This window comes from Galeopterus variegatus, unplaced genomic scaffold (genome assembly GCF_000696425.1).
Source record: "Galeopterus variegatus unplaced genomic scaffold, G_variegatus-3.0.2 Scaffold2486, whole genome shotgun sequence".
In the NCBI taxonomy this organism is placed as follows: Eukaryota; Metazoa; Chordata; class Mammalia; order Dermoptera; family Cynocephalidae; genus Galeopterus; species Galeopterus variegatus.
In genome coordinates, this window is record NW_007728597.1 from 123,109 (window position 1) to 134,496 (window position 11,388).

At 57.0% G+C, this 11,388-nt stretch overlaps 2 protein-coding genes across 2 annotated transcripts in view; one reads left to right on the forward strand and one right to left on the reverse strand.

Moving 5' to 3' along the window:
- Positions 1-3,346, reverse strand: part of ALDH3B1 (aldehyde dehydrogenase 3 family, member B1) — a 20,121-nt gene extending 16,775 nt beyond the window's left edge. Inside the window, exon 1 of the mRNA XM_008581901.1 lies at positions 3,260-3,346. The gene's annotated coding sequence lies outside the window, so the exon portion shown is untranslated. The remainder of the gene's footprint in view (positions 1-3,259) is intronic.
- Positions 1,799-11,388, forward strand: part of UNC93B1 (unc-93 homolog B1 (C. elegans)) — a 21,543-nt gene continuing 11,953 nt past the window's right edge. The window contains exons 1-2 of the mRNA XM_008581906.1: positions 1,799-1,814; positions 1,919-2,059. Of these exons, the coding sequence (XP_008580128.1) occupies positions 1,799-1,814; positions 1,919-2,059 (157 nt within the window). The remainder of the gene's footprint in view (positions 1,815-1,918; positions 2,060-11,388) is intronic.

The following is an 11,388-nucleotide window of genomic DNA, read 5'->3' on the forward strand; positions in this document are numbered from 1 at the left end:
AGACGCACAAAGCAGGGCATTTCTGCATCCAAGCATGGCTGCGCTGAGGCCCCCCGAGCCCACCTCCCCTGGTACATCTCCCACCGTGCAAGTTCCTAAGGATGTCGAGTTCTACTCCTCAAGGCCATGGGCCTGTGGTTTCCTCTAAAAATAATAACAGGCGCTGCTATGCCAGGCTGTGTGCCACCATGGGTGCTTGATGTGGGTTTGGCATGGCGCTCTAGAGAGGTCATGTGAATAGAGGAGGGAAAGGAATGGGGTCGGCACTGTGGGGAATTGACCACTGCCCAAGCCCCTGCCCCCTACCCCCGGACCCCGTGGCAAGGTTCTGATGGTGGATTCTGCCATGGGGCAGATCCCTGCTCGTCTCCCACCCCCAGCCTGTCAAGTGGGCTGGATTCCTGGGGGAGGAAAGCCGGGCTATTCTCTCATTCTTTCTGCCTCAATTTCCTCATTGTACGACGGGCCTTCTAGGAGCACCCTCCCTGTGTGGCATGGTAGGGGTGCCCAACGACCTGGCTCAAATCGCAGCCATGTTTGTTAGCTGTGAGAACTTGGGGTCGCTCAGCCTCTCCGTGCCTCACTTTTCCCATCTGTAAAATGGGGGTGTCCTTGCAGCCACCTCACAGCACTGTTGGAAGAATTCACACATAAAGCTTCGTAAAGACGGCGCAGGCGTGAGCCCCAGAAGCGCTTAGTAACGGTGGCTCTGAGTGATCATTATTCACACAGACTGTGAAAAACAGATGTGCCAGAGGGAGGTTGGTGGAGGAGACCCCTTGGCCTGAGGGGATCTTGACGTGGGTGCCACGGGAGGACAGGACATCAACCTGAGACCCAGGTGGGGGCAGAGGTGAGTGAACATGGTGGTCTGAGGGCCTGGGGGACCCACATCAGGGCTGCCAGGGGTCGGGGTCACTTGGGTCAGCCTCAAAGTCCCCACAGGCCCCCATACCACAGTGTCACCAATTCTCACCTGCCATTTAAGGTTGTTAAACAAAGGTTATGGGAGCCCATTGTTTTGGACTGAGCTCCTGCACTAAGTCCCAACAGACCAGACCAAACCAAAATGGAGTCATTCATGCTAAGTGCCACATAATGAAACTGAAACTTTCAAGAAGTGGATAGATCCCAAAACAGACCAGTTTTTCCTGAAAACAGGAGAGTCCAGTCTACCTGAGCCAGTGTAATAAGGAGGTCCCCCCTGCTTTAACCCTCACGAAAAGTGATCTGATGATGCCCAGTCAGCGTTTTTCCCACTGTTCCCTTCCCTTGTTGCTGCTCGGTGCCCTCTGGAAGCTCGCACTCTTTTGTAGAACGGGGGCTGCTCCGACTCATGAATCACAAATAAAAGCCAGTTAGATCTATGACTAAACTTGCTATAATTTTATCTTTTGACAGTCTCAACCCAGATTTTCATGAGGTTTCCTAAAGCTCTGGGCAGAGGCCTCCTCCCTTCTATGGGGTCCTTGGGCAGCTGGGGCCCAAGGTGTCCCTGTGCTCATGGCCCGAGCTGACCCCCCAGCCCCACCCCACGCTGCGAGGGCTCCCCGACCCCAGCAAAGTCCCTCTGATGATAATACCTCCTCGAGGCAGGGCAGGGCTGGCTAGTCCCTCCTTCCCTGGACCCTGACAAAGTCCATCACGAAGAACGAATCTCTCCCGGGGTCACTATGCCTGTGCCAGCATGGGGCGTGCATGGTGGCACTCAGGAAATAGCTGTTTCCTGAAGAGATACTTGGCCCCTGCAGGGATGGGAAGTGCATTCCTTCCTGGGGCAGCTGGGTCCCCTTAAAGGATGTCCAGTAACCCCAGTAAGAGGAGGCCTCGGAAGCCCCGCTCGGGCAAAGTGGGGGCCCCAGTCGCCCCACTCGTCTCCTTGGCCCTCCCTCCGCTGCTTCCTCTTTCTCCGGGGCAGGCGACAAGTTCAGCAAGGATAAGGCCGCCTGTGTGCGTAGCGCCAGCAGCCAGACCTGCCTGTGCGACCCGCAGCCCCGAGGTGCTGAGCGGGATCCCGGCCCCAACGCTCGCCCGCTGCAGCCCCAGCCTCCCGGCTATGGTACCTGAGGCCCGGCCACGCTGCGCTTCCTGCTGCTGTCCCTCCACCCGGCCGTGTCGCCTGCCCTTGCCAAACGTCCAACACTGGGCCGGCCCCAGGGTGGGGCCGCCCTGGCCCCGTGCCTGGCCTTGGCTCTGGGCCAGCTGGAGGCTACAGGCCCAGGTTTCACTACCACCTCCCTCCGGGGCCTCTGGATCCTCTCTCAGGCCACAGAGAAGCAGCCAGGACCCAGACAGGGCTGGCACCAGGCCAGAGCCACACGGCCGGTCGGAGCTCTGAGCCGAGGGGCTCAGCCCCAGGAGAAGCAGAGCCCAGGGCAGTGGCTCTGGGAATCATGGTGGGCGGTGGGGGAGAGTGGCCTGAAATGGCAAGGAAGGCCTTGTTCCCCGCAAATCCCAGCCTCAGTTTCCCCATCTGCAAAATGAAGAGGGCAGACCCAAAGATGGCTGGAGTCCAGAAATACAGTTCACAGACCATGTCCTCTGCCTGTTCTGTTTCCCTGTGTATCTGTGTCCCTCAACACCACCCCACAGAGCACCCCATTCACAGAGCCCATCACCCCCAAAACTTGACATTTTACAAATGAGGAAGTGGGGACCCAGAGCAAGGACGGGACTTGACCACACGGGGCATGCATGGCACTTTTTGCTCTGGAACTGGGGCTGTGTCCATCCCTGGAGGTCCCAGAGCCCATCACCCCCAAAACTTGACATTTTACAAATGAGGAAGTGGGGACCCAGAGCAAGGATGGGACTTGACCACACGGGGCATGCATGGCACTTTTTGCTCTGGAACTGGGGCTGTGTCCATCCCTGGAGGTCCCGTCCACCTCCCGGGGACAAGCACTGCCCTTCACTCTCTAGGACAGCAGTCTAGGACAACCAAGTGTCACCATGGTGGTTCCTGTGGTCCTGCTGCTGGTCAGGAGCAGGAGTTGTGCCAGGGGGCCTGTCCCCTGCCTTGCCCCTGGCCCCACCCTGGATATACCCATCAGAATCAGGACAGAGAGGGGTGATTCCCGAGCAGCTGCTGGTGTCAGACAGGCAGCTGATTGGGCTACAGGGGTGCAGGGAGGGATATCCTTTGTGCCGTGGATGCTGTAGCCCCTCTGCACTGGTGCCCTGGGTCTGCCTGGGCTCCTGGCCCGGGACCTCTGGGAGAGGCTCGTCACTACCCGCACCTCCCAGCTCCCCTGCCTACCTGGGACAGCAGGGAGGTCTCCCGGTCCACGCCCGCTCTGGCAGCCCTTAGAGGGAGGGGTAATGGGCTGCAGAGGCCCCCGTTCTGTGTGGACTGGAGCCCCCAGCCGCCGCCTGTCACGTGGCTCAACATGTGACAGCTGTGCCCTGCTGCTTTCTGGAACTGAGCCAGGCAGAAGCCAAGGCAGAGCGGGTGCCAGGAGGGGCTGAGCTGGGGCTGAGCCTGTAGCCGTCAGCCAGGAATAAGGCCCAGAGAGGGGCGGCCAGTGGTCTAAGGCCACACAGCAAATCAGGGACCCATCTGGGGAGGTACTGGTGGGTGGAAAGGTGCTAAAGGATCCTGAGGGTCCCCTCCCTGGCCAGGGGGGCTGTGAGGGGATTCCCCCAAGGGGTTGAACTTGTCAGGAATTTAGGAACAGCCTGGGAGAAGGTCTTCAAAGAGGCCTGTCCTCCTGAGACAGGGAACCTAACCTGTCCTGCGAGTGAAGTCCCCCAGTCTGGGAGGGCTCTGCACCTTGGGGGCAGCAGGGCGGGCCCCTCCTCTCCCTGGGAGCGGATCCTCCCGCTGCTCCTCCACACTCCAGACGCTCAGTGGGGCCTGGGACTTATGTCCTTGTTGAGGAAAGCCCGGGATAAATGGGGGACCCTCTGGTGGGGTGCCACTAGGAGTCGTTCTGGGAGGCAGCTCTGGTGTGGAGGGGGCTCTGTGACGTGGTGGGAAGGCCACGAGGTTCTGAAGTTCCTGGCGTGGCCAAGCTCACGTCTCCGGGTCAGACAGGCCTGGCTCTTGTCCCGTCTCTTGCTCACAGGGCGGTCGCTTCAAGAGGCAATCACTTTACCTCTCTGGGTCTCAGTGTCATGTGAAAATGGGGCCAATGACAGCAGCAGGGGCACTGATGGGTAAGTGAGATGCTGCGGTGACGCACTCAGCTCCACACCTGGCACAGAGGCGCTGAAGCCTAAAGTGTGAGGCTGGGTTCAAGTCCCGGTCCTGTCTCTTATCTGTGCGGCCTCGGGTTAGTGCCTTACCCTCTCTGTGCCTCTGTATTCCCATCTATGAAGCAGGGTGTGTAGTAGCAACACATGCCCAAGTGACTGTGAGGACGAAATAAATCAATCCACGTGTGCGGGCCTGGAATTGTTGCCATTCCAAGTGCCCCGTCCCCCTCTGAAGGAGGCCAAGAGCCATCGCCCAGACTCCAGGACAGGAGGGAGGCCTAGTCCACCTGCCCTCCAGACCCCCCAGCCTCCACCATCCTCCGCCGGGGCCTCCAGCTTTGGCTGCCCCACTGCCCGCACTGCCTGCCGTGCTGCAGGGGAGGGCTGAGGCCTGGACAGAGCCGGGGATGGCCCAGGGCACTGCCCCTCAGCTCGGGACTCCTCCCTGTCTCCCTCTGGCCGGGACCTGGGGGGGTGGGGGCCAGGCCCTGCTTCCCTGTACCCGCCTCCGCTGGCCCCGTCTGGCAGCAGTGCCTCTGCTGTTCCCTTCGGAGGATTTGGTGAAAAGTCCCTGATCATTTGCACCCTTGGCCTTTCTCTGGGCCACAGGGGCAGGACAGGGTGGGCTGGGCATAAGCTAAGGCATCTGGCAGATTCATTCATTCATTCATTCATTCATTCCCTTGCTCGGACCCCTACTGAGCCTGGCTCTAAGGGCCTCAGACCTGCCAAGCGCATTCACTGCCTCCCCTGCTGACAGGCTCCTCAGCCCACCTGCTAAGTGACCTGAGCAAGTCACGTTGCCTAGCTGGGCCTCAGTCTCATCACCTGTAAAGTGGGGTTGATTCTACCTGTCTCATGGGGCTGCCATGAGGGTGAAACAAGAGCATGTCTGGAAAGCACCTGATAGGGCAGCTGACTCACAGCAGGTGCTCGGTACAGGTCAACACCCTCCTGCCCCTTCTCTACCCTCCTCAGGAAGCAGCTGCCCCAGGCCTTCTCCCCGAGGCCCTGGCCCTGAAGGCCAGGACCCCCCTGCCTCCACCGAGTGGGCTCCCCTCAGAAGCCAGTGCAACCCTCCCAGGCGCAAGGTCAGAGGCTGCAGGGGCGTGTGCCCGGGCCACCGTGGACACTCCACGAGCAATGGTGACTGCTGGTTACTCCTTCACCCTCACTCAGCAAACCTTTCCTAGGCGCCTACTGGGTGCCAAGCACTTCACACAAACTCTCATACAATTCTCAGACATTATTGTCTGTGCTTCACAACTGAGACCACAGGCTCAGAGACATGCAGTGACCCAGCCAGAGCCACACAGTGAGAAGGACGCACGGGACTAAAGCCCCAGCCAGGCCTGACTCCCCAGCCCAGGGCATTTCCAGAGTGCCCAGAGCCCTCCTTGTGTAGAAGTCAGGTTGGGGTCCTTGGCCCTGGGTGAGCCCCTCACCCCTGACTCCAGGGAGCCTCGTGTCTCAGCTGAAAGCAGCAGCCACCGATTCCTGGATGTTTGCTGTGCCAGGCACTGGGCAGGGTCCTTGGCACGCCTCAGCTTGGGGACCCCCCAGCAGCCTGTGAGCCAGACTCGATGAGCATCAACCTGATTGTTTTTAATTTAAAAACGTTGCAGAGCAGCATCAATGCCAGGGAAGCGGTGTCAGGTGGATCAGGCAGTGTGCCCGGCGTGCTGCTGTGTCGGGCACCACTCAGGGTGACAGAGTTCTGAGGAACTGATTCAGGGTGCTCCAAGTGGGAGCACTGTTTGCTCTCTCTTGTTTGCTTTTCTGTACAGGACATCTATTATGTTCATCATGAGAACAAAAACTAAACTGTATTATTTATTAAGAAAATCACTTGGAGACAGTGAGGGAGGGGACTCTGCTGCTCGTCACTGGGGATGTGGCAGCGAGCGGTTGTGGGCTGGGGTGCCAGCCTTGCAGGTTTTCTATCCTGCGGGTCACACCGGGTGTGTCCATCTGGGTGGCCCTATTCCCACCTCTCAGGCAGTCTCAAGGGTTCCTCATAGCAGCTTCACAAGCCACCTGAAAAACCCTTTCTGGAAAGAGACGTGTCAGTCAGGATTCCATGCCAAAAGAGAAACCACTCTGGGTCTTTTGAGTAGGACACATTCAGTCCAGGGAATTGGCTCCGCAGGAGCTGGAAAAGCCACTCAGGGGGAGACAGCCCCAGGATTAGCAACCCTAGCAAGCCACCGCCACCCCCAGGCCTGGAGGGACAAGCGAGGAAGTGATGTCACTGGACCCCAGAGGGTCAGGGTCCCCCGGGGAAATCTACAACTATGGTGGGCCTGCTCTTCACGCACTGAGAACTTGGAGGAGTCAAGCCACAGCCAAGCACCCCTCCAAAGCCGAGGTGGCAGGAACAGAGGAACCCGGGCCTCGCCTCCCACCCTGTCTGCCACCCCCCCAAGGGCCGAATTTACTCAGAAGCCAAAGTGCGAGGGGTCTTCTGCTCAAGTATTTGAAAGCTCTTGTCTCCAGGAGCAGGTTGCCAGTCACACCCAAATTTAAAGTCTGGATTGTTCCAGAGATGTTTTTCTCGCTAACTGACCGAGTTCCTGAGTATCAGCAGATTTCAGGAGCCGTGGGGCTGAAAGTACCTGTTTCCCAAATTCATATGGTGTCACCCCGTGGGAACACGAACAAGACTGAAATCGCTCCTTACTAAACTTGGGACATTTGGATTTGTATCCTTTGTGCTGGTGTTTTAAAAAAATGAAATGAGTCTTTTAATAGAGCAATTTAAAATTAAAAGGTACAAACAGACCACAGAAGGAGCCCACAAGTCACAGGGGGTTAAATTAAATAATTCTGAGACCCTAAACTTTAGAGTAACCTCATTTACAGGCATGGGCCATGACCCCGGAGTAGTCACGCACTATTGATGCAAGTCAGTGTCTGACAGTGTTGAGCTCCTACCCCGCTGAGCATGAGACATCGCCCCTGGGGGCGTGGCACGGGGAGCCGACAGCCACAAGTCGATACTGGTGGCTTCCCCACGGGGTGCACCGCTGCTTCCTACAGTCACCTTCCTGCTGTCCTCCTGTCTGCCCTTTGCTTTCTGGCTGTTCCTAAAAACACACTCCTCTTGATTTTGTCTTGGGGTCTTTGATGGTTAATTTTATGTGCCAACTTGGCTAGACTGCAGGATCCAGATACTTGGTCAAATATTATTCTAGATGTTGCTGTGAAGGTGTTTTTTGGATGAGATTGACATTTAAATCAGTAGACTCTGAGTAAAGTGCAACCGGTGATTTTTTGGTTAAAATTTATCCTATTGAAATTACTTGTTCGGGCCGGCCTGTGGCTCACTCGGGAGAGTGCGGTGCTGATAACACCAAGGCCACAGGTTCGGATCCCATATAGGGATGGCTGGTTCGCTCACTGGCTGAGCTTGGTGCTGACAACACCAATTCAAGGGTTAAAATCCCCTTACCGGTCATCTTTAAAAAAAAAAAAAAAAGAAATTGCTTGTTCTTTCGGTAAACTTCCATAACTAACCTCTCACTCTGTTTCTTCCTGTCTGCCTTTTAAGATAACGCCTCTGGCTCAGAAGTCACAGACTGTGTGCCATGGGTGTTTTGCAGGAGGCTTGGAGTCAGCGTGGCCCAGCACAAACTGGGCTAAAGTGGTTGAGCCTGCAGACCTCTCTACTGAGCCTGCAGGAATGTCTGACGGGTGACCTTTTGACATCAGAGGGCTGAAAACTCCACCTCCAGATCATGCTAATGCCACCAGTTTTGAACACATGACCCACAAAGAGGCATGCAGATGGCTTGCGCTCGTGCAGATCACTGAAGAACTCCTCACACCCTTTACCCAGTCATGCTCCCCCGTGCCTCGCGCCACCCATAACTACTCCCCCATAAATATCCCTTACTTCTCGTGTGGAGAAGGTGGATTTGAGATTTATTTCTCCTGTCTTCTTGCTTGGCTGCCTTGCAAATAAACATTTTTCTCTGCTGCAAAGACCGGTGTCAGTGACTGGCTTGCTGTGCATCAGGCAACAGGCCCTGTTTGGTTGCAAATACAGGTTGTCTTCCACACTGTGGTGGGCCTCATTCAATCAATGGAAGGCCTGTGTAGAAAAAGACTGACTTCCCTGGAGAAAGAGGGAAATCTGCCAGGAGGCAGCCTTCAGACTCAAACTGCCACTTTTTCCTGGGACTCCAGCCTGCCGGTCTACCCTGCAGATATTGGACTTTGCCAGCCTCCACAACTGTGTAAGCCAATTCCTTAAAATAAATCTCTCTTAATTTGTATATATACATGCATCCTGTTCATTCTGTTTCTCTGGAGAATGCTAACTAGTACAGGGTCTCTTGCAGTGGGANGAGTCAGATCAGTTCCCCTGAACAAAGGAAAGCAGGGGGGTTTATAAGCCTTTGAGGGTTCTGGCAGAGTAATGGGCAATTTTGAAATCAGTGATCACATGGTGACACAGCCCTTGTGGACTGCTAACGTCTGGTTGGTTAGGGCATAGCTTCTACTTAGTGTTGCCCCTATGTCAGTACAAAGTGTTGCAGCCCCAAGCGGCTAACACGGCCCCCACGACGTTCCTTTGATGATAACGGTCATGTTGCCCCTTCCCAGGAGAGGAATTTCGCTGACCAGTTCCTAGAGCAGAAAAGGGAAAGGGGAGGAAGAGTACCAATGAGTTCTGGGTCTGCCCAAGGCATCTACTGTCCAATAAGCCTTGCTCCTTCTGTCCCTGAGCAGACAACCCCCACCCAGGAGAGAGCTGCCTTTTGCAGGCAAGGAAACAGTGAGTGTGCGCAGGACAGGTGAGGGGCTTCCCACACCAGTGCCCAGAGAGAACCAGCCACTGACTGGAGGATGCCCTGCGGACTCTACTCCGTGGCAAGAGGGCCCTTCCCCCAACCTTTTCCTTCCTGGCTTGTCGTGGGTCCTCTGCTGGGAGGAATGTGGCTGCCAGCCCTAGAGCACACAGTTTAGATATTTCTTTCCTTAACAGCCCAAAGCAGTGAAGGGGTCTAATGAGTTAGGGAAGGGCACGGGCTTTAGGTGTTAGGTTCGGCGAGACGGAGAAAAGGGAGAGAGAGACCCAAGCCAAGGTGCTATTTCAACCAAGAGGCTTTATCCTACCAACGTGGAGGGGAGACTGAGTCAGATCAGTTCCCCTGAACAAAGGAAAGCAGGGGGGTTTATAAGCCTTTGAGGGTTCTGGCAGAGTAATGGGCAATTTTGAAATCAGTGATCACATGGTGACACAGCCCTTGTGGACTGCTAACGTCTGGTTGGTTAGGGCATAGCTTCTACTTAGTGTTGCCCCTATGTCAGTACAAAGTGTTGCAGCCCCAAGCGGCTAACACGGCCCCCACGACGTTCCTTTGATGATAACGGTCATGTTGCCCCTTCCCAGGAGAGGAATTTCGCTGACCAGTTCCTAGAGCAGAAAAGGGAAAGGGGAGGAAGAGCAGGGGGCAAGTTGCTTAACCTGGCTGTGCTGATGTTAAGCTGGCCTTGAGGCCCAATATTAGGGACAACAGATGCTGGTCTCCACCCAGGCACAGGAGCCCCGTTTCCACTGTGGTTGTAGGTGGGCTCGCTCCTGGGAGGGCAGGGGATCATTCATGGAGTTCTCTCCCTCCTTGGAGCCTCCATAATCCCTTTTCCACCCCCTGCCCCATGGAACCCACTCCCCGTGGCCACACCGTCCACCTCAGGCCTCTGTCTTTCTGCCTCCTGGCCACGTCCCCTGCCTACTGAATTCTACAGGACCGAATCCTCCTAGGGCTTCAAAGTCCACTGCCCTCTGCTCCCCCATGTGTCACTGCCCCATGACCACTCACCTCCAGGCCACACTCCCAAGGTAATGTACCTCAGTGTCCACTCTCTGACCTCTCATAGCCTCACGGCCTGGGGGACTCCCAGTGCCCACTGCATCCCTGCTCTCCCGCCGCCTCCTGCCCCTGTGCCTCGGGCCCTGCTCTCTCTCCCACTCCTTCCATATTTCCCAGTTCCAGGCACCCGCCTGCATGAATCCACCTGTCTGCTTCGCCCACATTTGCACCTGGGCATCACCTGGAGAAAGTGCCACCTCCTCAAAGCCTGAAGCCACTGCAAATTCGTGCCCACCCACGTGCAGCCCTCCACCTTCCCAGAACCCCTTGTGTGTTGGGGGGGTTAGGGGGGGTATTTGTCATCCAGTCACTTGTCTATCCATCCAGTCACGTTTACTGATCACTTACTAAGTGCCCAACACAATCTTCTGCACGAGGGGTACATGGTGATCAGTCACCCAGGAGGACAATCAAACCACAGGAAACCGGAAGGGAAATAGCATGTGTGGGGGCGGTGGGGGCAGTGGTTGAACACCCCCTCAGGGACGGCTTCTTATTCTGAGAGCTGACAAGGGGAAGGAAATGTCCTAAGAAGGAGGAGGAAGGGCACTCCAACCAGAAGAAACAGAAGGGGGCAGGGGAACTGGGTATTTTCCGGATATTTCACAAAGCTTCCCAGGTGGTTCCAGGCAGGTGGACAGCAAGCACTATGGAGTGGCAGTCCCGCCACAGCCCCGGACCCAGCCGGCAGGCAGAGGCTCTGGACCCCCACGCAGGGAGGTGGCGGTGTCGCCCACTGTAGTGCAGCAGCTACCACAATCTCGCCTCCAGTGGCCGGCCCGAGCTCCCACTGCAGACGCCCGGAGGGGGTGTGGGAGGGGCTGGGGCTGCCGACTCCTGTGCTGGGGGTGCAGCCAGTGGGCGCCACTGCGGTCCCGACCCAGACACTCGGAGCAGGGCCCGGGGCTAGAGCCGGGGATGACGAAGGCAACACTGCGGAGCTAAGGACGCGCCTGGCACTCTCTAAGGCTTTGCGTTAACTCAGTAATTCCGCCACAGTCCTAGGAAGTCGTCCGAGTGTCCCGTTTTACGGGTGAGACACTGAGGCACAGGGATGTGAACTAATTCCCAAAGCCACACAGCGCGGAACCTCACATCTCGGTGGCCGAGTCCCTGGCCGCACGCGGGCACGCCCCTACACGCACGCGCGCTCGCGCACGCCCCTACACGCACGCGCACGCCCCTAAACACGCGCATGCACATGCACACGCGTGCGCGCTCACTCACGCCCCTACACGCACGTCCCGATACACACGCACGCGCGCGCACATACACACGGGCGCGCGTACGGAGGGCGTGGCCTGCGGGGCGG